The sequence below is a fragment of the Podospora anserina genome, chromosome 7 (assembly GCF_000226545.1).
Source record: "Podospora anserina S mat+ genomic DNA chromosome 7, supercontig 1".
NCBI classification, from domain to species: Eukaryota; Fungi; Ascomycota; class Sordariomycetes; order Sordariales; family Podosporaceae; genus Podospora; species Podospora anserina.
Genome location: NW_001914854.1, coordinates 786,806 through 810,914, shown reverse-complemented (window position 1 = coordinate 810,914; position 24,109 = coordinate 786,806). Strand labels below are relative to the sequence as shown.

The following is a 24,109-nucleotide window of genomic DNA, read 5'->3' as shown; positions in this document are numbered from 1 at the left end:
GAAGGCTGTATAGCTGATGTGAATCCTGATCAATCACCCACGGAGCCCGGGCTCCTGTCTGGACCTTGTGATTAAACATCAAGTGTGGTTTAGAATATCGATTTTGTTCTATCAAATCCCATCATAAACGCCTTGGATTTCATTTGGTATAATACACAGGATATACATGCCCAAGCCTACGCCCATCGTCTCTCGTTTAGAAACCAGGTGGGTTGAGTCTTTGCGACACGCGAGTCCACTTGGGGAGTTCTAGAGTCCATGTTAGCCGCCAATACCAGCCTTACCCAAATCCTGTATAAATCCCACGTACTGTGAATGCCCTTACGGTATCTCTTCTCTTTCCGGTCGAAAATGGTGTACTTGTCCTTCGCCAGCATCTCAGCCTCGGTAGGCATCTCGGCCTTCCACCGCTCCAACGACTTGACCGTCTCGCCCTTCTTCGCCAGCGCCGTGCTCAGTGTCTCGACGACTTTATCGACGGCCTTTAGCCTCTGTCGTTGGCGGTACTTTTGCGTGGGGGAGAGGCGCCATGGGATCTTCCTGTTTTTGCGTCAGCCCCGTTGCCCGTGACATATTTCTCGGTGGATAGTTCTGTATTACCATAGAAGACCCCCGCTCAGGGAATTCGTCGCTCTGAAGGCCCCAAACATGTTGACCGTTTGTCTGCTGGGGTTTGGGGAGGGCACCAAGCACCCGTTTTCCACGTTTGCTGCCCTCTTTCTGTCTTGTTCTTGATGAGGGTCGCTTTTTTTTGTTGGATTCGAAAAAGGAAATTCCACATCATGGGGGGAACACCCCACCATGGCCCGACCACTGCTCTAGGGAAGGGGGGGGAGGGGGGGGGGGGTTGGAGAGACTCAGACGTTCAAACCGCTCGGGACTTTGTCGGTGGCGGGCCTCTTTTCCAAAAAATCGTGGCTCGCCGGCGGCAGGCCAATCACTGGGCGCCGAGCGCCCTGTTGATTGATTTGTGGGGCACCCCGCGACCCACTCCCAGCTGCCGCCTTGCAGCGTTAGCGCCTGGGATGGGTGACCTTCTGGAGCTGTCCTGTCCGGCTTATCGATGAAATGCTGAAGCTATCTCCAACATCCAAGACTCTCCAATACGCTTGACTGATACCCAGCCCCTGATCGGCCGATGATGAAGACTATCGATTCCGACTGAACACACCCACACGAAATCAACATACCAAACCCCCACACGGCGAACGATCCCGGCGCAACCACTCCCCTCTATCCCCCGATACCTCCTACTAGACAGAGCCCGAAAAGATGTCCTACTACTTCGCCATCCTCTCCCCCCTCGACACCCCCCTCTTCGAACATGAATTCGGCACCTCCAAATCCGGCGGCGACGGCCACCCCCGCTTCACTGACCAAGCCCGCCACCTCAACCAGTTCATCCTCCACTCCTCCCTCGACATCGTCGAGGAGCTCCAGTGGACCCAGCCAGGCCTCTACCTAAAAGTAATCGACAAGTTCTTCCAAAACTACATCTCCGCCTTCGTCACCGCCTCCAACGTCAAATTTCTGCTACTTCACCAGCCCACCACTTCTGTCCCCGCCGCCAACGGGGAGGCCAACACGGCGCAGGCGGCCGCCTCGTCGAGGGTGAACTCTACTTCTGTCGGGGCGAATCCTACGTCTCCCCAGACGGAGGAGGCCATCAAGAATTTTATGGGGGAGGTGTACGAGAATTATGTAAAGGCGGTCATGAGCCCGTTTTACAAGGCGCCGAATATGGAGATTAGGAGTCCGGTTTTTAGGCAGAGGGTTGCGGCGGCGGGGAGGAAGTATCTTTAGACAGTGAGGATCACGCGTCGGTAGAAGAGGACAGTCAGATACCCCCAAGACACGAATGATCACACACACGTTCGTTGTTGGAAGAGGACATGGTTGTTAGATACCCAAAAACACCATAATATCATCACATCACATTTCAAGTCTAAACACAAAAGTAAGGTATTATGTTCATTCGTTCTTCTGCCTGGTATTGCAAATCATTCATCGCCATGAATGTTTCCCCCCTCCCTCCCGAGTATTCCATAAACGCCAGCCTGAAAAACACAGAGCTTATAACCACCATCCCTGATCTGGTTGTGTGTCCATCATGCCAAATATGTTGTGAAAAAACCGACCGCGAATAAAGAGAAAACACGCTTTGATTATCAATAGGTAATCGGCGGAGGTGTTTAACCACCGAAACCGTACAGAGTGCGGCCTTGGCGCTTGAGGGCGTAGACAACGTCGAGAGAGGTGACGGTCTTGCGCTTGGCGTGCTCGGTGTAGGTGACGGCGTCACGGATGACACCCTCGAGGAAGGACTTGAGGACGCCACGGGTCTCCTCGTAGATCACTGGGATAACTGGTCAGTATGGGTGATGGGAGAAGTGTGTGGAAGAGAAGGGGAACATACTAGCAGAAATACGCTTGACACCACCACGACGAGCAAGACGGCGGATAGCGGGCTTGGTGATACCCTGGATGTTGTCACGAAGAATCTTTCTGTGACGCTTGGCACCGCCCTTGCCGAGACCCTTGCCACCCTTTCCACCTGTTGATTGTTAGTGACATGATGGATGATGAACGATGGCGATGACAATGACGATGATGGTTATGATGAAGTCGTCGACGACGATGATGACAGTGATGAGAAGGCTTGGTGGTATTGGAAGGCGGTCGTGGTGGTAATCGACGCGTTGCATGGAACAGAAGACGCGTCGGTTACCCCACCTCAAACCACCAAGCCGACCGCATCACCACCACCACCACCTACTTGCAGCAGCGACGACGGCGACGGATAATCACCATCAAACCAAAACCGAAAAACGAAATCGCGGATGTAACTTACGGCCAGTCATCTTGATGAAGGTTTGTTAAAAAGTAGTTGAGATGGATACTTGTTGATGAAGAAATCGACGATAAAGAAATCGACGATACTAAAAGCGATTGATGGATGAAGCAGTAAAGTGAGAAGTTGGCAAGAGTGAGAGAGAGGGAGAGTTGGGAAATAAATACAGCAGGTAACTTCCAAAGCCGCAGGCGGGGAACCACACACGGGAGCACCTCACAATCACTGATTCACTTTGCGCAGCAGGCAGGACACAAAAAAAGGGCACTAAACCTTTTTCAGGTTGGGAGACCGGGGGGTGTGTGGCCAGATTTTTTTGGGTAAAGGGAAAACATCGCCCACTTTTGATGCGCAAAACCCAGCCGTGAATTGGCGGCGCAATCGCTGCCAGAAAAATGCGCGCTGTGATTCCAACTTTTGTTGCCGTTGGATGCGCTTGGTTGCGGCCAATGCGTTTTGGAGCCAAAAAATGGTCCGTGCTTTCCCTTCTTTCCCCCTGGATCAGAGCGAGATCAGCCAGAAAATCAATGCAGCAGTGGTCCGTGCATGGGTGGGTGCTCCCCCCATTATCTGGAATTTCCTTTTTCGGATCCAACAAAAAAAGCGACACTGATGAAGAACAGAGAGAAAGAGGGGAGGAAACCTGGAAAACGGGTGCCTGCTGCATATTTGTATTTTCCACAGGGTGTCCATCAGCTCCATCTCTGCGAGGCAACACTTTGTCAAATCAGCCGGCTAGACTCCTCAACCGAGTCTTCCACTCTTGAGGTACCAAGGTACTCACGCGTCACATCACGAAGTGATCTCGGATAGAAGGACACGCTGGTTGCCATCTTCATGCTGGCAGTCAGGTCAGCCAACCTAATGCCTGTATTATGATCCATTTTTGTACACCCTACCCTTTCTACAGCCCATTTCCCAGTCCGCCCTTCCGTCTTGCTTGTTGTGTTGTTGATGTCCGCCAACTCCATCCTATACATGCCGGACAATGCATGCTGAACTACTCATACAAAAAACCAAAGGCCCAGCCCGACCCCTGGGTGTTACACACCTTGTGCCCGCCAGAAACGCCATTGCCATGCAAAACAATGCCGACCTGCTGTGATGAAGAAAGAAAAACCGATGCCTCCTCTACAGTCGCTCCACCCTTGGGAAGACACTCACTCCTCTTGCCCTGAGCTCCAGTTGATTTCCACACGCTCACGAGGTGGACTGGATACTCCATCAATATTTCGTTCGATTCGGAGGACAGGATAACTTCATGTTCCAACGTCGTCATAATACTCGTGAGACTCAATGCACCATCGAGTCCTCTATGCAATCATCATCTTCCAGGCCCTCGATCTCCTGTTTGATTTGTGAACTCGCCTGCAATAAATTTGTCAGTGTCATGTTCTCTGTAATGCACGATTGGGAGAGAATTTACCTTGGGATCTAGACTCAGAGCAATGGTGAAGTGGCGCACTGCCAACTTCTTGTCTCCGAGCAACTTGGACAGTTTGCCAAGCAAAAAGTGTACTTGCGCCTTGTCCGGCGCAAGATCTCGCAGAACCAAAAGCTCCTGCTGCGCTTCTTCGAACTGACCAGTCGCCATGAGAGCCCGGGCTTTCTTGTGTCGGATTTCAGGTGCCCGTGGCGCCAGCTCGACGGCCCGAGAGAAGTAAGGAAGCGCCTGGCCGATCTGCTTCTGCCGTTGCAGCACAGTTCCCACGCAACAAATCAAGACAGCGTGGTCTGGGTGGATAACCAAAGCTGCCTTGTAATGACTCAGCGCCTTGTCCCAATTGCCCAACTTCTCAAACACCTTCCCAATTCCGTAGTAGGCATTGTAATGCCGCTTGTCGGCTGAAATAGCCTGTCGATATGCCGTAAGGGCCTTGTCATATTCCTCATTCTCTACGTGCTCGTGTCCTTGGAGTGTGTACGCATAGGCGAATTTGGGGTGTAGCTGAATCGCACGCTTGAAACAACGCAGCGCCTGCTCGTGATCGCAAGCAAGGGACCACGCATTGCCCAAGGCGCACCAGGCATAGGGTGAATCCCATACGGCGTCGACGAGTTCGTGTGCCAGGAACGATAGATCAGTCTCCTTCCTGAGATGCCAGAGGACTGTTGAGTATACCTCCATGTCCTCGTGGCGAGTAGGGGCTAGCATTCGGAGGCGTCTGAATAGCTTTTCGGCTTCAGCATAATTTGCCTGCTCATATTGCGCCCTGCCCATCCGGGCCAACACCCATGGGGTGTCTTGGTGGCTGCGAGGGAGCGACAAAAACGCCGCCAACGCGTCTTTGCAGCGGAATTGTGATGAGAGGAGGTATCCAGTGGCCATCTTTTTCAAGAGCTCTAGAATCCATCTCAATGCTTCGTCAATCTTGACCGGCTCAGGTTCAACAAGCGTCATCTTGGGCGGTGGCGCTTGCATCATCGGCGGCGGTTCCTTAAACCGCGGAGCTTCGGCTTGATCGACATCCATTCCATTTTCCTCAATAGGCTTCCGATTGCCACTAACAACCCTGCCAACCACGGCTGCCCCTGGGCGGCCTATCCTAGAAATAGGGGGTCTAGCCTTCCTCAGTTCTCGGGTAGCCGTCGTCCCCAGAGCCGTAGCACCAGCGTTCGCCCTCGACGCAGGTGGTCTCGGCAGCACATTCAGTCTCGCACTCCTCCGTGGCTCCTCACCATTGGCTGGACGTGGCTGTACTGGATGCCCCGATGCTGTGCGTTTTCTATCGGTCACTGATGAAATCGCGGTAGGTTTGGACCAATTATCTGTTGATGGATCTGCTGCTTGTTCTTGGGTTCTTTCTCTTCTCTTTGAACCCAAACGATAACCACCAAGTCTTGGTGGAGGTTCGAAGATGGCAGGTTCCACTGCTTGGGCACCACGGGTCCGACGGTTTGGTGCCTGTGGTGGTTCCGACGGGTGTCCTAATCGTGATACCTGAGGTTCAGGAGCACCAACCGGCGCAGAGCCAGTTGGGGTTTCCATTCCATCCGATCCATTCCTGCTTCCTTGATTGCCATTGTACCTCGAGTGGGCCGCAGCAAACTTGGCCATCAAGTCATTAGGGGCAGGTTCGGTAAATAAGTCGTTTCCGGAAGGGTCCATATGGTACGTCGCAGGACGGGGGGCGTCAAATGGATCACTCTCGCTGGCTGATTGCATGCCAGCCTTCCTTTGGAGGGGCTCGGGGCCGTTCGGTTCGCTTGCTGTGCCGTTTTCCAAGTCGAAGTTGCGCGCAAACGGCTCATTAAACCTGAAAACATTTGGTATCCTGACGTTGACCCCCATATCGCAAAGCGCGGTAAAGGCATCCCACATCAAAGGGTTGGCTTTCAACGCTTCCTCGAAGCATGGTACCGATTTCTTCTTGTCGTCCAATGCTCGATATAACTTTCCTAAAAGACAGCTGCAAGCCGCGGCGTCGGGATAGGGAGATCTTGATGAAGCGCTGTGCCTTCCGATGCTGCATTTAGTAGCCCACAGTGCCCTCGCCTTCTCCAGAGCTGTGATTCCATCCTTGTATTTCTCCAGGTCAAAACAGGCCTGCGCAAATATAAAGGCACATCCCAAGTGTACACCTCGAAAGCCTGGTGGCTTGCTGATTTCGTAGGCTGATCTGGAATCGCCAAGGCGAAAATGGCAGAGGGATAGTAGATAGGCTGATTCGGAGGAGCGTGGGTCGTAGGCCTGCAGGCGTTCGGCGAAGAATATGGCGCTGTCATAGGCAAAGTTGTCAAGATGATAGTGAACTGTTTGCCTTAGCAATGCGGCGACCGTGGCGCTATTAGGTGCCATCGTGTGAGGATCAGCGACGCCGAATAGGGGTATGCGACCTGGTAGTATTGAGGGATGCTATCGGCTATGTTGATCCATGGAATCGCAAGAAACGACGTTGCTCCTCGTCGATGCACCTTGGTGGAATGAAGCAGCCTTGATCGGGTGGTCAAACGAGAGGCTGGCCGTAAACGTTTTCCAGGGGTGGGCGACAAAGAATCGTTGGAGGGGTGTGTTTTGATGGATAGGCAGGGAGGCCGGCGTCGGGAAAGAGATGGTCGATGCAGCTGTTGTGATTAAGTAAAAGATTATTGGCCTCCTAAGAGTATCGCGACAGATAATCGAATACCTGATGTCGAGCCAAAGAGCGTCGCCAGCTTCGTGCGGTGTCGAAGTGTGGTGGTTAGTGATGGCGACGCAGAGCAATAGAAAAAAAACAAGGCAACAATGGCGGGCCCGCAAGACGTAGCAACCTGGGACTGTCGTCAAATTCTATCGGGACCCCCGAGAGCATGGCTTCCAAAAACGTAAAGGGAAGGCGGTGGCTCGAATGATGAAGAGCTGCTTGTCGTCATCCAGCACATCCAGCCCCAAGCTGGTCTTCTCAACCCTGCTTGTGCTCGTGAACTCGAGGGAAGCACCACGAGAAAGTGAATGGGGGTCTCGCGATGTTGTGGTGGGCGCGGCAACCAGCCTTCATTGGCTACGCGCCGTCAGCGGTTGGACCTGCCGGGCAACCCAACCTTTCCGGTGGGTTCTCTCCTCTCTAGCCACCCGTGCCCAGCCACAACATAACCGCTGTCAATGTCTTCTGCACATTACCAGCCCCTCCTCGCCGCATGCATATTCATTATCGACTGTAAGCAAGTAAAAATACTACAGAGTCAATTGGCTGTAGCCGTTGGTCTCCAATAATTATGCCTAGCAAATTTCATGAAAATGCATAGTTGGCTAAGATTCTCGCTCTGGTACTTCGATGTCGTTTGCAAGGGCCAAACTAGCCACACGATGCCGTCATAGGTCCCTGAAAGTCGTTCATGGTGATTTCCAACGTCGAAGCTGCTTCTTTCGACGAGCGCGGTCTTACATAGCGTTAACCGCTCATAAAGTGCTGCCGTGTGTCGCTTGCATTTCCCCAAAAAGACCACATACGTCTTGAAATGTAAATGAACGCTTTTCTTCGAATATTCATTGCAGTTTTCGTGTAGAATCAAGCCACTTCATTTTGTGTGGGTCCATCCAGGGGTCCTGCAATCGGCCACGAATGGCATTAGCTCCAGCTTAAACCCACTTCAACATCTTTCCTCAACCGTCGACCGCCAACGACATCTCACGCCAATTCGACAACTCAGCCTGGACTACCACAGCATCTCACCATGGCTCAAAAGGCACGCAAAGATAGAGCCAAGTCCAATGTGGCAACGCTCAACAACCTCCATCTCGGCTCACTCATCGTCAATGGCCTCTTCCTGCTGCTCAACTTCATCTTCAGGTCACGGTCCCTTCTGACCTGGTTCGTCCTCTCGCTTCCCAGCTTTGTCTGCCAGTTCATCTTGGAAAAGTCGGGCCGTCCGACATACGACCCCTCCACCAAGGCTCTCAAGTCATCCGGAGAGGATCTTGCCGCTGCTGGACTCACCGAGTACATGTTCGACGTGGTCTGGGTGACTTGGGCCGCCGCCATTCTCGTGGCTCTTTTCGGAAACTGGGCTTGGTTCCTATGGACTATCGTGCCCGCTTATGGGCTCTACAAGGGCTATGGCATGTTTGGTGCTGCTAGGCAAATGGCTCAACTAGGTGGAAGCGCGGATGCCGGTGCACCTGCCGTGGGCAACCGCAAGCAACGGCGGGCGGCAGCTTAATTCTACTCGACGAAACTTCTATTATATACTTATGCCTTGTGGCATTCGAGCTCCCTTGACCACTCCTCCAGCACCTGCGGCTCTACATCCCTCACCAACACGTGGACATGATCGACTGTCCGCACACTCTGAAGGGCCACCCAATTCTTGAACCAAATCACCTTTTTCTCGCCTCCCGGTCCGAGCCGGTCTACGAAGAATCTCTTGATGAAATCGGCCACGATCTTCCTGCTTTCATGCGTCATGTCTCCGACGGTGTCATCTGTGGCAATGGGAGTGCGTGTCCACACAACGATGTGAGATATGCCTGGAGCGAAGCCGTAGGGCCAGTCATTCATGAGAACGCGGTAGTCGGATGGGTTCTCAAACGGGATACTGGAAGCTGGAGTGAAGGGTGGTTTGCCCCAGGGCTTGGGGAGCCGATGGGTAATGAGAAAGTTGGTTATGTTGCCATACTCGGCTTTTGTCTCGGTAGTCCACTTGATGTACCGCCGAAGATCGGATGGCTTTCTCTTGAGAAGATGGAGATTGTTGTTCTCTGAGCATGTGTTAGATGAGTAGTCTCAGGGCACCAAATAGATGAGCAGTATGGGCAAGCCGTACGAAGGATCACACATAACTCGTCCCAGTCATGGCATTTGAACTCTTCGTCGGTCTGTGAGAGCACCCATTTGTCGACCTCTGTCAGGGGAAAGGGAGCGTCGACCTGGGCCAGTGTATCGGTATTCTCGCCCATGGCTGGGATGTGTTTACCCGGTAAATCTCTTGTTGCACCTGTGCCGCGATGGTGGGGTTGCCTCTGGGGCTTCTTCAAGGTTCCACCGCTAAATCGTCTGGCGAAGGAAGCAGAAGCTTGTTCGACAATGGCACGCTGAGCGGGAGCCAAGGACGGGCCGGGTGTTGAGAGGCGCTGTCTGAGGAGATGCAGACCCTTGATGTTGTGCGTCGGACGAAGCATTGTTTCACCTTCCTAAACAATGGCGTCCGCCCATCGGAGGACTCGGTGTTATCGCTACTATCAGATAGTATAGCTGGCCTGTCACTTTTTGTCACTGCCCCGTCAAGACGCGACGACGCTGCCAAGATGCCAACAAGGTGTCAACCAGCCGGGGGGTACCAGAATTGTTGAACCACAGGCGGCACCATCGCTGTAGATTTGGTGGGGCCCCGGTTTTCAGAAGCCACTCCCCGGGCAGAATCGGTCCAGCCCGCGCCAAATCGGCCCACTTTCAGTCTCCCACCCCCGTTCCGCTCGACGCTCGAGAAATCATTTTTCAGTTGACGGCTCCCCGTCTTGATCCTTTTTTTTTTCGGCGGTTGCGGACGGACTCACCTCGTGCGTCACCTCTCTAGATCCTCTCCTCACCTTCTGTCGTTCACGGCCAGACAGATCGACACAGCCGAATCGCCCAACATGTCCGACTCTCTGCTTGCGAAGAAGTATGTCGACGGGATATACATCCCGGCTGGTCTCATCGTGCTCGGCACCGCCATTCTGAAGCGCGAGTTCCTGCACTACGCCGTGCTCGTCGCCATTGCCCTCGGCGCCATCAAGTTCATCCGGACCCGTATGTCGCATTGGAACACTCTGGCCATTCCTAGGGAGCGTTAGCTAACGTCCATGCAGAGCCCAAGAAGGTCCTCAAGCCAGATGCCTTCCAGGAGTTTGAGCTCAAGGAGAAGACCATCATCTCCCACAATGTAGCCATGTAAGCCACTTCCTGCCCCGCCGGCATCAACGGCCACCGACTAACCAACGCCCTCTAGCTACCGCTTCGCTCTCCCCAACCCATCCGATATCCTCGGCCTCCCCATCGGCCAGCACATCTCGATCGGCGCCCATCTCCCCCAGCCCGATGGCACCACCAAGGAAATCGTCCGCTCCTACACCCCCGTCTCTGGTGACCACCAACCCGGCTACTTCGATCTCCTCATCAAGTCCTACCCTACCGGTAACATCTCCAAGCACATGGCCGGTCTTGCCGTTGGCCAGACCATCCGCGTCAAGGGCCCCAAGGGCGCTTTCGTCTACACTCCCAACATGGTCCGTCACTTTGGCATGATCGCCGGCGGTACTGGTATCACCCCCATGCTCCAGGTCATCCGCGCCATTGTCCGCGGCCGCAAGGCTGGCGACACCACCCAGGTCGATCTCATCTTTGCCAACGTCACCAAGGAGGACATTCTGCTCAAGGAGGACCTCGACGCGCTCACCAAGGAGGACAAGGGCATCCGCGTGCACTACGTTTTAGACAAGCCCCCTGCGGACTGGCAGGGCGGTGTTGGCTATGTTACCGGCGACATGATCACCGTGGGTTTTTTCTCTACTCGTTCTAAAAAAGAACAATTGCTAACGGTTTATACAGAAATGGCTCCCCAAGCCCGCCGAGGATGTCAAGCTTCTTCTCTGCGGCCCCCCTCCCATGGTCAGCGGCCTCAAGAAGACTGCCGAGGCTCTTGGCTTCAAGAAGGCCAGACCCGTCAGCAAGCTCGAGGACCAGATCTTTGCTTTCTAAGGTGGCCCAGAGTGTCGGTGTTAATGAGGTGAAAAAGTTGTGTACGACAAGAGGGGGGATGGCGGGGGAAAATGGTGATTTGTTATGCTGCCAATGATCCCCGACGTCCCAAGTTAGGGGCAACCCTATCTTTTATACGTCCTAATTATCAAAACGATAGATATAATGACATGCATGGCCTTTTTTGTATACGGATAGATTGGAAATGATTTTGGAGTTGGGTGGCATCATGGTGTACTTGTTTGTTTGTGAAATATTGGAATTTGCCACCCCCTTTTCATTGGAGGGCATGTCCTTTGTTTGTATACCGCCTATGCTGCGTTGCTATGGTCAATTTATTGCACAACTTGGTAGGTATTGCAGATCAATCTAAACAATCTTTGATGTTAAATTTGCAGAGCGAGGAGCTCTTCTCTCATGATGATAAATGCTACCTAATTGAGCAGGGAAGTCTTCCAACCTGTCCCAACCTTCCTGATAATGTACATGTATCGTACAATCCTTCTTGGAGATTGTCTTGCACCCCTTGTACGTCCGTCCTGCCTTAGCCTGGCGATGTACCCATCCCATCCCAATGCCTTGTCCCATATCCGATGCCCATAATATACAATCAGGTGAGATCTTTCAACCCATGCCAATCCCTTGTTCAAAGTCCTGTCCCATGCCATTCCAAGCCCATCCATATAGATTTCGCAAAGCCATGCCCATGACGAAACAAAGAAATAGAATCTCACGCGCGCCGATATACAAGCCATTCTATCACCCAAGCCCATTTCTATCGAGGACCACCCCACATCCCAGTAAAATCATTCACCGACCACATATTCCCACAATTATTATCTCCTCCCCCATTATTGTCAGTGTTGGCCCCATCATTATACAACAGTGAGTAAAAAGTGTCGGTAGGATCCAACATGCCCCAATCACCATCTCCCCCGCCACCCGTCCCCTCTCCCAAATCTTGAAACTCATCAAAAATATCCATCGCATTCCCATCTTCTTTCCCTTTACCACCACCACCTTGGCCGTGATTTCCCTCCCCCGAAACACCCCCCACATTCCCCGGCGGAAAATGCAGTAGTACATCCCCATCCTTCTCCTTCCCCGTCCCTCCTCCAGCCATCCCCATCTCAAACCCCAACCCAGCCCCCGCCCCCACAAGCCCAGTCTGCATCCCCAACCTAAAAGGCAACTCCTGCAGCCCTACCATTTCCTCCCTCCCACCCCGAAACCCAAACATCATCACCCTCTCCCCCGTGGCGGCCCTAGCGGTGTTCGTCTGCCCTCTAGCATAGGGCGGGTTATCACAAGGGTGAAAAGCATCCACAAACTGCCCCTGCTGTTGTTCCGGTTGTTTCCTCACCCCATCCTCCGTCAAAACCTGCAGTCCACACCCAGCCACCATCCCGCTCACCATGGAGGACAAACCAGAGGATATCCCCGCGCCGGGGTGGATGTTCCCACCACCAAAGTTTCTATCAGCAAACACCCCCGGAACCATCACCCTCTGCTGCTGCCCCCCCGATGTAGAAAACGGAACTGGCAGCCTCGTCTGTCTGTGTCCCGAAGTGCGAGCCACGATTGGAATCCCGTGCTCACACGGGTGAGATTCCTTGTTAAAATTCTCCGAAAGTGGAAATGACAGAGATACCCCCGAGCGGTCGATGTCAAGGAGTATCTGATTTAGATACGCCCTCGTGATGTAATGCAGCTTTGAAATCGCCTCCATCGATTTGAGGAGAGTCTCAAGGTTGGTGTTGACCGAGGAGAGGAAGGATGGTGACGGGGGGTTGGTGGGGGTGGTGGTGTCTTTGGCGGCGGCGACGGAGACGTACAGCGACGCCGCGCAGTACAACGAGAGGGCCATTAGCGGGGATTTATACCCCGTCTTCATGTTGTGGCTTAGCTTGAGGATGTTTACTATTTCGCCTGCTGCCATGAGGGAGCGGGTGCGGCTGTCTTGTTTGACGGACGCAGGTAAGGAGGGGAGCTTGTCTGCTTTTTCGTAGGCGGTGTTGTGGAGGCAGATGACGGCGGCGTGGAGGTTCATGTTTGTTTGGATTGCGACCGGGTCGGTGATGTTCTTTGGGAGGCGGAGGCGGTCGGGGAGGAACATGAAGGCGCTGGATAGCAAGGTGTCGAGTTCGCGGTGGCGTTGCCAGAAGGGGCCGGACTCTAAATCGTCGGGGCGGTCGGAGGGCATGGGGCAGTGGGCGTGCTTCATGATTTGGTTGAAGATGTGGCAGATGACGACGTTGCCGCCGTAGGTGGAGTAGTTGAAGCCGTTGAAGAGGGACTGGAGGGAGGTGGACTTTTCCTCTTGGCCTTTGGCGAAGGCGTCCTCGGAGGCGGGGAGGTGGGTGGTGACTTGGTTGGTGTCGATGAGGGTTGGCCAGCCGGTGCTGATGCCGGCGTAGCTGTCGATGCAGAAGGCGCCCCAGAATAGACGTCGGCGTTCTTCCAGTTCGACCCAGCCTTTGGGAGGGGGGATCATGGGAGCGATGGGGTGTTCTTCGTCGGCGGCTGTGCTGTCGAGCCGGTGGAGGCCCATCATGCCGACGATTCGAACGCATCGAGCGGAGCTCAATGCTGCCCGGGTGAAAAGCATTCTCCTGGCCTCATCGGCGGCGATCAGGGCCCAGGCTTGAGCGTGGGATACCGTGATGAAATGCTCTCCATGCCCCTGCAAAAGGTTAGTGCCCGTTGGTTGCGTGGGAGCGACGATATTGTGACGAACCTTGAGTTCATCCGCCTCCAAGTACTGCCGAGCTCGACGGTACAAAGCCTCGTGATAACACCCATACTTGGGATGGCCATCCGCTGCCATAGTCCAGATGGAATACTGAAGACACATGGGAGGTCGCATATGAGGCGGCCGGTGAAAAGCAGCCAGATACCCGTCCTTGTGAATAATGGGCAGAAATGAGTAGTGAATTGAGAAGAATAAATCATGCCTATCTCTATCAGTACATGTTTCCTCCAACATTCGCCTACCCCCCCCGCACTTACAATTCCTCAATCATTTCCCACGGGGGCAAGCTCTCAAACTGACCCAAACCAAACAGGTCCCATGGCGGAGGGTTGTTGGCTGTGGACGAAAATCCATCTGGGGGAGGAGGTGGTGGTGGTGAAAACCATGATGGATCTTGGAAAGTTGGATCTGCAAATAAGTCGTCAAAGTTGATCTGAGAAGCATCGGCCTCTAGGCCAGCTAGAGGTGATGATTCTTGAGATGGCTGCCGTGACGGTTCTAGAGAACCAGACGTTGTGCTAGGCCCGGCTTCCCGGCTGGTTCGCCGCCTGCTGACATTCTTCAAGAGACCTTCCACCTGTGCTACAGAAACTGTCAGCGCCAGAACTCCAAGGGGTAGAGGCGTACATACCTAGTCTCTCTTCCAATTCTCTAACATTCCTTCGCTTAAACGCTGGTTTCCTCCGAGACTCCGGGTAGTGACAATCGCCACCACTCCGAGCACACCTGGTGCAATTCGGCTTTCTACGATCACCTGTGCCCGAGTCAGCAATTGGCCCGTATAGATGGCTTATACGGCGTGTAGGGTGGCCTTACATTTCAGCTTCCTCGTCCGACAACTCACACAAGCCAACGGCTCGTGAGCTGCTGTTGCTCCCGTCCCGCTACCACTAGCTGTTGGCGGCGGCTCTGAGGGTCCATCAGGGGATGTTGATGACGGTGTATAGGTTGACATTGACATAATACTAAGGTACTAAACTCCGAATACGATTACAAAAAACGACAAACAAAACGACACAAGAAGAGGCAAGCCGGACTGAACAAGAGTGCGATGCCCGGGGACCCGGCATTTTGGTGGTCTATTTTATTGTTTTTCAACGTCCCCCATCCGCACCTTCAACGTCACGGAGTACGCTCCGCGCGGATTGCGTCCCACCTGGGCAACCATTCGTCAGCCATGGGAGCCTCACCCATGATGCCTGAAAAGCCAGAAGCCGTTCGCGCGGCTTTGTGCCGTAACACCTGGTCTGGCAGTTAGGTGGATGCCAGGGATTTCGGACTCTTTGCCAAAGGGGCGGACGGTTTTTGGTCCGACCTCCGAGGAGTCGCTTAGTTAAGCTGGTACCTATCATTTGCGGCTCAGCTTCGTGTGGGATATTGTTAGTTAGCTACCTGATACGATACAGCTAACAATCATGATCATCATCCAAGAGCTGCCTGGGGCTATCGGATTCTCTCGCATTCCCTTTTACCTCTAGAGTTGCGGTGTGTTCATGGGTGTCGGGAAAGCCCGGGGTTTGGCTGCTGTTGCGAATGATGGCCGCGCTCTGATGACTCACGCCTTCCCATTGCAGCACATATAGGAGATTATAGTGCGCAAAGTTCCAGTAAAGTGCCATCGAGAGACGTCACGATGGTCAATAAAGTCTGCCGGTGACTCAACCTGACGTTGCGAGGCTGGCACGCGGTGCGGCAGCGGGAGATTGGGACTTGCGTCAGCGCGGTTACGAGGTGAGCTGTCAAGTCAATTCCGCACACGACGAATCGCCCTCGCATATCTTGTGGCTTTCGCATGGATGCCCCGTATCTGCTGCCAAGCGACAGTTCGCTTCTTGTGGCTTTTCAAATCAGTGATGGAAGTTACTGAGCCCATTTGTTTGTTTTTACCCCTTTTTGTCTACAGCCCCTGTTTTTGACATGTGAGACCAATCACTCAGTCAATCCTCCCATAGCTCCAAATGTTCAGCCCAACCTTGACTCCCTTCTTCACGGGCAATCCAGCATGCCACGTCTCGTTATACCCTCTTCCGGTTCCATCAGACCTGAAATTCTCCCAGTAAACAGCATTTCCAGGTATGACTTTGAACACCGCTCCCTTCTTGTCTTCAGCTGTCTCCACGCCCTTGTCTTTCGAGTCCTCGCCATCTAGATTGTCTTCACACTCAATGAACTTGCACCACTTCTTCTTATCACCTCTCAGCTCCAACCTGGGGAACTCTGTCCCTCCTCCCTCCAACTCCTCACCATGAACCCAAACCATGAAGCTGCTCACCCTACCCCAGCCACCCCTCCCCGAGCTCCAGTCAAAGTGATGGCTGTAGTGTCCACCAGGGTTATATCTCTGGACTCTCAACCTTTCAATCCTGTCTCGTCGTCAGTTTCCTCCTTGATCAGCGCTTCAGACTTCAACTCAAAACTCACCAAACCTCCTCCCTCCACCCCTGCACCTCCCTAGCCCTCCTCTCAATACACCTCACCCCCTCCGTCCTCGGCACAAGCGCAACCTCCGAGTCCCTCACCTTGGTATTCCTATCACTCGTCTGCCCCCCGTTATGCGTGATAGTCGAGGGCGTATAGATTTTCTCACTATTCCCCCCATCAGCTCCCATCCCAGCTTCTTTTCACCCCAGCGATAAACTCACCTAATATCAAGCAAATGCTCCCTCTCCCTCGCCGAAACAAAATTCTCAAAATACACCACCAACGGCTCCCGGGAAAAGACATGCATCTTATACCCGACGTCTTCACACCCCAGCCTGGCATCAGTCCCGTTCTCCAGCGCCAGAAACTCTGGCCTGAGCTGGGGGCGAGGGATCCTGTGAAGCGGTTTCGCTGACTCGCAGTTGCATGATGGGCAGAGGGCGCCGGATAGGAAGGTGAAGATTTCAGAGGAGAAGACGAAGAAGAGGGGGAGGACGGCTATGACAAATATCCGGAACATTCTGCCTCTCTCTTTTTCAGGAGGACATTGAATGTGTAAGTCGCGTGGAAATGGATATCCCTGCCTTTGAAGTGGTGAAAAGTGGGGATAACCGTTGAGACGAGACCGTTTCACGATTCGAGGAGTTGAAAAAAGAAAAAGAAAAACAACAAATGGGTGCGAGATGTCGACAGAAGAGGAGAAGATGAGAAGAAAAGAGGACAGAACTGTTGCCAAGGTTTGGAATAGATGAATTCGGGTGTCGCTTCCAATGCGGTTAGATGTCTGGGTCCGAAAGGGCGGACTTCAGGGAATGGGTGGTAAGAAGAGAGGGGGTTAGGGTTGGGTGTGGTCGGGGGAGGGTGCCAAGAAGCCCCTGAGTTTGGACCCATATTTCTGGCGTTTGGGGGAGAAAAGGGGGTGGTGAGGCTCAGGTTCAAGCAGCAGTGATACTTGTTTTGGTAGGCAGACTTACAGACTCAGAAGAGTGGTGCTTACAATAGGACTAGATTAACTTGAATATAATTAACTTATTGATAGTGACATTTCGAGTCGGCTGTCTGGATCATGACAATAGGACGACCAAAATGGGCCTGAGGCATCGAAAGATGCCGGTTGAGTCTGTCGACAATACTAAATAAATGGTCAATTGGAAGCACCCAAGCCACCCCATATACATGTCGAGGTCGTGCTTTCCTTCTAACTTTCTTTAGGACGAGATCAATCGACAAATGTTTCTCTCTCCTTCAATCCCAATTCTTGCCAGAGGGTTCCCTTCAACAAATCTCACTCGTCGACAATCTGCCCCAAGCAAGAGCAACCTTCGACAGCGACCGAGAGCGAGCACTGTCGATAGATCCCCATCCCATAAAATATTATCTCAGCCCTTTCCAAAGACCTTCGATCTTGAGCACCACGATGCAGAATTCTCAGAGTGGGTTCCAAGATTTTCCCTGGCGGCTGGTCAACTTGGTCTGGCGGGTACTCAGATTCTGTCTTCAAACCTACCGAGAATCCTTCACCCGTACCTGACCAATTGCCATCGAAAGTCCAGCAACGGCAAATCTCAGAACCCAGCGTAGCTCCCGAGCCACACCCTCCGACAATACCTCCAGTCAGAACCAAACGTGGAGATACACCGCACCCGGCGTTTTCAGCCACGTCCCCTCCAGTTATGGACGACATTTCCGACCGGGACACTCCTGCGGCCTCCATCGAAGGTCCGGAGTCGAGCACACCACCCTATATGGATTCTGATGATGACCGGAAGATGATTAGAAACACAAACGAGCCCTCGCCATTGATCCAGTTTCCGGCCATGAACGTTATCCAACCGCCAACTCCTCGAGCCACCACCAGAATTAAACAATCGGCCTCTATGGACCACTCAAACCCCATGTACCCTTTCACGCCCGCTCTTTCCACTTACGTCGCTCCTTCCACATCTGCTGTTCCTTCCAGCTCTGCTGTTCCTTCCACCTCTGCTGCTCCTTCCCACTTTGTCGCTCCTTCCGCTTTCCACGCTCCTTCCCCCTCCGTCACTCCTTCCACCTCAACAGACTCCGTCTCAACCACCAAGAGCAATCGCTCCACCATGAAAGCCCGCCTCAGCGCTCTCAAAGAATCTCACCTCTCGGTCAAACTGATCACCAACCATTTCGAATCTCAGTACCGCCTTTCTAAGTTCTCCAATATTGCCCCTACCATTCCAAAATGGCTCAACCTCCGCGAAACAGCTCGACAGCTCGCACGTCTTCCCCTCACCAACGGCAAAACCTACAAGCTCCCCATCCGCCGCGCGACCCGCGAGACAGCCCCCCTTGTCAAGACCTGGCGAGCCAACCACGCCACCTGGCGCGAGGCCTGCAACACCAACGGGAAGATGCCATGGCTGGGCACCCGGTCTGAACTTTTCGCCATTGAGGTCGTCGAGAAGAGGAGCTGGGGTGGGATGCCGCGTTTTATCACGAGGGCTTTTGAGGACGAGGGGGTTCAGCTGGGGTGGATTTTTGACCACGATTATGTCGAGACTGTGGAGCCGACGGGCGAAGGATGGGAGAAGGTTCCGGAGTTTTGGAAGGGGGCGAGGATTTTTGATGCAGTATGGAGAGTGTTGTACATGAAGGTGACTAAGGGGAAGGTGTTGCCGCTGGGGTTTGAGGATGATTTGACGGAGTTGGTAAGGGAGGTGGTTGTTAGTGGGAGCTGGCGGGAGGTTGTGGAAGAGGGGTCTGTGTGTTCGGAGAATAGCCTGGAGGGTGGGGATGGAGTGGTGGTACAAGAGGAGGTTGGGGTAGTTGAGGAAATGGAGGTGGGACAGAAAGAGACGCAGCTTCAGGAGAGGGTTCAGGAGGAGAGAGTTCAGGAGGAGAGGGTCCAGGAGGAGAGGGCTCAGGAGGAGAAACTCCAGGAGAGGAGACGTCTGGATGTAAAACGCAAGAGGGAGAAGCGTCAGGAGGAGGAGAAGCATCAGGAGAAAATGCGTGAGAAGCAAGACTCACAGAGCGAACGGATTGGAGAAACCCAGAATGAGCATCGCAACACCAGTATCACACACCAGCAGACACCACCGGCCCCCCAACCACCGCCGAGCACAGCAGTAAACTGCTGGCCGATGCTGAAGAAAGAGATGATGGATCCTGTAAAGGAGGTACTGCGGGATATTATGCCCAGTACCCTAGGGAAGAGGCAGCTTCAAGAGGACACGGAGGATGATGATGATGCCACTTCGGTGGCGCCAAGAAAGAAGCAGAAAACTGTACAGCATGTCGACACCGCCGAGCAGGTCAACCTACCATCTCCCCCCAAGGGGTCTGAGACATCACCCGCGAAGGTGGGCAAGACCGTTGAGACTTTGGGGGACGACAAAGGGGAAGACAAAATCGAGAAGGAAATGCTAGTAGATCTCGTCAACAGGCATAATGCGGCCGTGAGCAAGATCCTCAAATTCGAGAACCAGATGGAAGAGGTCACCAACGAGCATGGAGCAATGAAGGAGAGGTTACGGGTAGTAGAGGAGGAGAACGGAATCCTCCGTAATCAGATGACGGCGGTGTTCCATCGGTTGGAGTTGGTAGAGAAGAGTTACTATCGCGGATCTCCTCAGTCTGCCCAAGGTTCACCGGCTCGGATTCAGCCTGGTCTCCGGGCTCCTAGACAGCCGGTCAAGGCTGAACAGCAGCGGAATGATGGGCGTATGAGAGGGGCAAGTTTTTATGAGGGGCGTACGTATAGTCGTCCTTCGATTTGAGTTTATGTAGAGGAGAGATGGCCTTGATTTGTTTCTTTACATGGGGAGAGATTTGGGGAACACATGGGCAGCTATGGAATGATTATCAGGATTTTCAAACGGAAATCAAATGGGTAATGACTTCGAAAGGTGATTACGTGGGCTTTTTCCAAATAAAACACTGCGGTTGATGGATAAATCGAGCTACCTTATCCGTGTGACGTGAATGAATATTTACTTTGTATTGCACTCTCAGTCGGTTGTGGAAAAAATACCAAAGGATTTCCTCTAGATAAGAGAGTTGTACGAGACACGTTTGCCCTGCGATACTCTACTTTCCAATGGATAAAACTTCAAGATGGAGGTAGGGTGCCCGTTATCACGCAAAGTTCTCTGCTAATGACCAGATAGTGACAGGGAGGGTGGTGGTGTTGGCGATTCGAGGAGGTTCAACCAGGCTGTTTTGAAACATGCCTTATTTTGACTCGTAAAACCTGTCGTCTTTTGTAGGGAGAAACGCCACTAGTTTCAGGACCCAGAGCATCAAGACATTATCACAGAAGTCATAAGAGCACGGTTTTAAGTATGAACAACATTTGTTATATGCACATGCGAGATATATACCAAAAGAAATAACTATTCACAAAGAATGCAACCACCCCCCCATCCCAACCCCCCGGTTTCCTTCCCCTAGGGTATCACCCCCTCAACCTTTAAAGGCACTGACTATACCAATCATTCTGCCTCTGGCACGTGCTCCCCGCAGCGCACTGGAAGCTCCCCGTCCAGTTCTTCCCCCCGCACTGCGCCCACTTGGCATTCACCTGCGCAGGCGGCAGCGCCAAAATTTTGGCAGAGGCGTGCTCAGCAGCAGTAACGATATAACTGCTCGGGTTGGTAGCGGGAGTACCAGGGAAGATGGACGCATCAACAACAAACAAGTTATCGGTGCCATACACCTTGGTGTTGAGGTCCACAACCGCAGTACCGCCGAGGCGGCCGTCGTCGGTGCCAATCTTGTTGGTGCCCATCCAGTGGTTGGCGCGGCGGACGCCGGGGGTGACGGGGATGGCGTCGACGTACTCGCGCGAGGACATGGACGCGGGGGGGTAGTTCCATGTCAGGCCCTGGACGTTGTTGAGGGCGGCGCGGAGGTTGTTCAGGCCAGTGATGACGGCCTCCTTGTCGTTGGGGTCCTTGAGGTAGGGGACGTCGGAGACGATGGTGGTGAGGGAGGGGGTGATGGTCATGCGGCCGCGCGAGGTGGCGCCGCGGCCGAGGTACTGGGACATGGTCATGGCGTAGCCGTTGGGGACGTCAAAGGAGCCCTCGACACGGGCGGTCCACTGGAGCTGTCTGACCTTGCCGTCGGCGCCCTTGATCTCCTCCCAGAACATGGGGCCAATGTTGGGGGCCGACTGGGCGAGAATGCCAGAGCGGGAGGAGAGGTACTTGTTGGCGTCGGTGGTGTTGGGGGCGGTCCAGGCCTGGTAGAAGTCGTAGAAGGCAGGGCCGACGTTGTTGTGGCTGATGACGGTGTCGGTGTTGAGGTGGTCATCCAAGTTGTAGCCAACGGGGAGGTTGATCCACGAGGCGTTGTTGATGAAGTCAGGGCCGTCGAGGACCGAGTTCTTGACGATCTCGAGCTGGTCGGCGGGACCAATACCGGAGCGGAGGAGGATCTTGGCACTGCCGAAAGTACCGGCAGAGAGAACGACACGGCCGGTGACGTCCTTGACCTTGACGATACCCTTGTAGCCACCATCTCTGAAGGGCTCGACCTCAACGGCGGTAATGTGGCCGTCGGTGCGGATCACACGCTTGACGACGGTGTTGAGCCAGAGGTTGAAGTTGGGGCGGGTCTTGGCGGTGCGAAGGTAGGTAGCCAAGGGGCCGCCACGCTGACCACCGGAGAACATGTAAGGGGTGTTGGAGAAGGTGCGGTTCTTGCGGTCAGGGGCGTTGTTAGCCGTGACCTGCTGCCAGCCAGCAGCCCGGAGACCGCCAGCAAGGACATTGAAACCTTGCTGGAGGTAACGCTGACCATCCTGGGAAGGCGTGTCAGTGCCGGGAATGCGGGAAAAGACCCTGCTGATGGCGCCAGCAACGTCCTTGGCCTTCCAGCCGGTAGGGAAGAGGTAGTCCCAGTCGAGAGAGTAAGGCTTGAACCAGAGACCAGCGTTGATAGCAGTGCCACCACCGAGGACGCAACCGGCCATCTGGTCGGTATCAGTGCAAGCAATACCGTTGCTGTCAACCCAGATCTGGTTGCAAAGACCGGGGACATCGAAGCGGGTGAGTTGAGTGCCCTCAAGCCATTTGGGCTTCAAGGTACCGCCGTGCTCGCCAGTGGAGGCAATACCCTTCTCGATAAGGAGAACGCTCTTGCCAGACTCGCTGAGCTTATCAGCGGTGGGGATACCACCGGCACCACCACCAACGACAATGTAGTCAAAGGCGGTGCCAGTAGGAACAGGCACACCGATGATACCGGTCTCAACGGGACCACCGCAGTCGCCAGTGACGGTCTTGGTAGCCTGAGCAGCCCAGGCAGTGTAGGATGGGTTGGCAACATTCTCGTCGAGAACGGCGCCCCAGATGCCCATACCGTTGTCGTGCTGCTCGAGGGTGATCTGATCAGGGCAAGTCGGGTTGCCAGGCGAGGGGAAAGCCTGAACCCAGCCAAGAACCAAGAAGCCGCCGCTGGTCGAGGCCCCACCGGTTGAGCCGTTGTGATCCCATTGCAAGCAGTTCTTGCACCTGAAAACCAGGGAGAAGTGTGTGGAGTTTTGGCTGGAGCGGATCTGGGTGATCTCGGCGTTGCCGGCGTACTTGTCGGGCATGGCGTAGCCACCGGCGTACCGAAGGGTGGTGTAGACGGTGTCCTCATGTGGCCAAGCGGTGATGAGGAGGGAGTTGGTCATGGGACCGGCGAGGGAGAAACCGCACCAGCCAGCCGCATCCTTGGAAGCACATTCCTACACCGAGTTAGTTTCTGAGAAAGCCATAGCCATAGGCATCAGGGGTTAAGGGGTCTTCATACCAAGTAACCGATGAACTCGGTAGCGTCCGTGGAAAGGGCGTCCGAGGGAAGGGCCATACCAAAGGTCCACCCACCTTGGGACTGAGGGCTGCCATTGGGAATGCCCCAGGAGTTGAAGACAATACCCGTCTCCGCGTCAGTGAAGGTGTTGGGCACGTTGTTTTGGCCAAACGCAGACGGCAGCGAAGCCACCGCCGCGAGGGCACCGAGAAACCTAGAGGCAGACCTCATCTTGACAGACGCCACAATGTCACCTTGTCCTGGCTGCTGGAGTGCAAGGAGGGAAGGGAAGAGAGGAAAGCAGCACCCAGCGTGGCATACCGCCCCTACTTAAACCTTCGTTTGCTGGCCATGATCATGGCCCCTAAAATATCAACAGCACCCCCCCCGTCCGCATCACACGTGCCCACCCGCATTACGGAGGCCCTTCACAGACGGGAAGTCGGAAGCAACAGAAGGCAAATGAGGAGCGTGATGGCTTGGATTGAAAATTCCCCGGTAGGTGGACGCGGCGGCACCCTGTCCGTTATTGCGGTCTTGGATGTAACAGTGGGCGTCCATCCGGGAATCAGGCAAAGGACTCCTTCGGGCTCTATGGTCCTGGATCTGGATCTGGAGCGGTGGGGATCAGCAACTGGGGGCGAGAATACGCTATGGCAGAGGTAAGCTTACTTTTCCAGACACAGGATTGGGTGGAGGACGGTCCGGAGAAGGGAGGGGCACCGGGGGAGGGGGACAGTAGAGGCGAGAGGGCTACATGAGATTCGAAAATACCATCTCGATCCGCTGACCGTGACCGTGACTAAACATGCTCACCCAAGGCCAGTATGACCGAGACCTCCGAGGTTGCCGCCGCCTGCTTACCTGCTCTCTCTCCGCCTCCGTTGGTCGTCCAAACAAGAAGTCGACAAGCGGCGGACCGTTGACGTCGCAAATAGATGTCCCGAAGATTGCAGGGTTGTCGTTCCCCACGCGCGCAAAGCAGCGTAGCCGCGATCAAGCGGCAGAGTGTCAAAAAGGCAGTCCAGGAAAGAATCTTGGAAGCAAGATGGCGCCCTTGTCAGGACGGCCCGATGCTACACGCCCAGGCCACGTTCCTGGGTTAAGCCTCCCGGCTTGCCGAGCGCCATTCCGCAAACGATCGCGGCATGTCACCTC

The 24,109-nt window shown here is 54.1% G+C and overlaps 12 protein-coding genes across 12 annotated transcripts, besides 3 other annotated features; 4 read left to right on the top strand and 8 right to left on the bottom strand.

The window, feature by feature from the left end:
- Nucleotides 1-196: 196 nt before the first annotated feature.
- Nucleotides 197-650, bottom strand: PODANS_7_2530 (uncharacterized protein; the record flags this gene model as incomplete). The annotated part of the gene is made up of 3 exons (XM_001907731.1): nucleotides 197-249; nucleotides 311-540; nucleotides 601-650. 3 exons carry the CDS (start codon nucleotides 648-650, stop codon nucleotides 197-199), a joined length of 333 nt encoding a protein of 110 aa, XP_001907766.1.
- Nucleotides 651-1,272: 622 nt separating this feature from the next.
- PODANS_7_2540 (uncharacterized protein) lies at nucleotides 1,273-1,803 on the top strand (the record flags this gene model as incomplete). Its single annotated transcript, XM_001907730.1, has 1 exon — nucleotides 1,273-1,803. The coding sequence occupies one exon, from the start codon at nucleotides 1,273-1,275 to the stop codon at nucleotides 1,801-1,803; it is 531 nt and encodes a 176-aa protein (XP_001907765.1).
- A 386-nt stretch (nucleotides 1,804-2,189) lies between these two features.
- Nucleotides 2,190-2,558: a repeat region (rgion duplique sur le chromosome 6).
- On the bottom strand, nucleotides 2,193-2,861 carry PODANS_7_2550 (uncharacterized protein; the record flags this gene model as incomplete). Its single annotated transcript, XM_001907729.1, has 3 exons — nucleotides 2,193-2,356; nucleotides 2,417-2,554; nucleotides 2,852-2,861. The coding sequence occupies 3 exons, from the start codon at nucleotides 2,859-2,861 to the stop codon at nucleotides 2,193-2,195; spliced, it is 312 nt and encodes a 103-aa protein (XP_001907764.1).
- A 1,283-nt stretch (nucleotides 2,862-4,144) lies between these two features.
- Nucleotides 4,145-6,650, bottom strand: PODANS_7_2560 (uncharacterized protein; the record flags this gene model as incomplete). Its single annotated transcript, XM_001907728.1, has 2 exons — nucleotides 4,145-4,219; nucleotides 4,278-6,650. 2 exons carry the CDS (start codon nucleotides 6,648-6,650, stop codon nucleotides 4,145-4,147), a joined length of 2,448 nt encoding a protein of 815 aa, XP_001907763.1.
- Nucleotides 6,651-8,005: 1,355 nt separating this feature from the next.
- On the top strand, nucleotides 8,006-8,491 carry PODANS_7_2570 (uncharacterized protein; the record flags this gene model as incomplete). Its single annotated transcript, XM_001907727.1, has 1 exon — nucleotides 8,006-8,491. One exon carries the CDS (start codon nucleotides 8,006-8,008, stop codon nucleotides 8,489-8,491), a length of 486 nt encoding a protein of 161 aa, XP_001907762.1.
- A 29-nt stretch (nucleotides 8,492-8,520) lies between these two features.
- On the bottom strand, nucleotides 8,521-9,449 carry PODANS_7_2580 (uncharacterized protein; the record flags this gene model as incomplete). The annotated part of the gene is made up of 2 exons (XM_001907726.1): nucleotides 8,521-9,029; nucleotides 9,095-9,449. The coding sequence occupies 2 exons, from the start codon at nucleotides 9,447-9,449 to the stop codon at nucleotides 8,521-8,523; spliced, it is 864 nt and encodes a 287-aa protein (XP_001907761.1).
- A 324-nt stretch (nucleotides 9,450-9,773) lies between these two features.
- On the top strand, nucleotides 9,774-11,007 carry PODANS_7_2590 (uncharacterized protein; the record flags this gene model as incomplete). Its single annotated transcript, XM_001907725.1, has 4 exons — nucleotides 9,774-10,059; nucleotides 10,119-10,200; nucleotides 10,259-10,802; nucleotides 10,858-11,007. Coding segments are annotated over 4 exons (1,062 nt in total), but the record flags the coding sequence as incomplete, so codon positions are not given.
- A 775-nt stretch (nucleotides 11,008-11,782) lies between these two features.
- PODANS_7_2600 (uncharacterized protein) lies at nucleotides 11,783-13,873 on the bottom strand (the record flags this gene model as incomplete). Its single annotated transcript, XM_001907724.1, has 1 exon — nucleotides 11,783-13,873. The coding sequence occupies one exon, from the start codon at nucleotides 13,871-13,873 to the stop codon at nucleotides 11,783-11,785; it is 2,091 nt and encodes a 696-aa protein (XP_001907759.1).
- A 139-nt stretch (nucleotides 13,874-14,012) lies between these two features.
- Nucleotides 14,013-14,720, bottom strand: PODANS_7_2610 (uncharacterized protein; the record flags this gene model as incomplete). The annotated part of the gene is made up of 3 exons (XM_001907723.1): nucleotides 14,013-14,341; nucleotides 14,391-14,513; nucleotides 14,576-14,720. 3 exons carry the CDS (start codon nucleotides 14,718-14,720, stop codon nucleotides 14,013-14,015), a joined length of 597 nt encoding a protein of 198 aa, XP_001907758.1.
- An 831-nt stretch (nucleotides 14,721-15,551) lies between these two features.
- Nucleotides 15,552-15,626: a sequence feature (Short protein (PODANS_7_2620, CAP68430.1) was converted to a misc_feature.).
- A 66-nt stretch (nucleotides 15,627-15,692) lies between these two features.
- Nucleotides 15,693-16,700, bottom strand: PODANS_7_2630 (uncharacterized protein; the record flags this gene model as incomplete). Its single annotated transcript, XM_001907721.1, has 3 exons — nucleotides 15,693-16,122; nucleotides 16,181-16,345; nucleotides 16,402-16,700. 3 exons carry the CDS (start codon nucleotides 16,698-16,700, stop codon nucleotides 15,693-15,695), a joined length of 894 nt encoding a protein of 297 aa, XP_001907756.1.
- Nucleotides 16,701-17,853: 1,153 nt separating this feature from the next.
- On the top strand, nucleotides 17,854-19,929 carry PODANS_7_2640 (uncharacterized protein; the record flags this gene model as incomplete). The annotated part of the gene is made up of 1 exon (XM_001907720.1): nucleotides 17,854-19,929. One exon carries the CDS (start codon nucleotides 17,854-17,856, stop codon nucleotides 19,927-19,929), a length of 2,076 nt encoding a protein of 691 aa, XP_001907755.1.
- Nucleotides 19,930-20,621: 692 nt separating this feature from the next.
- Nucleotides 20,622-23,182, bottom strand: PODANS_7_2650 (uncharacterized protein; the record flags this gene model as incomplete). Its single annotated transcript, XM_001907719.1, has 2 exons — nucleotides 20,622-22,871; nucleotides 22,952-23,182. 2 exons carry the CDS (start codon nucleotides 23,180-23,182, stop codon nucleotides 20,622-20,624), a joined length of 2,481 nt encoding a protein of 826 aa, XP_001907754.1.
- Nucleotides 22,076-22,237: a repeat region (rgion duplique sur le chromosome 4).
- Nucleotides 23,183-24,109: the final 927 nt, after the last annotated feature.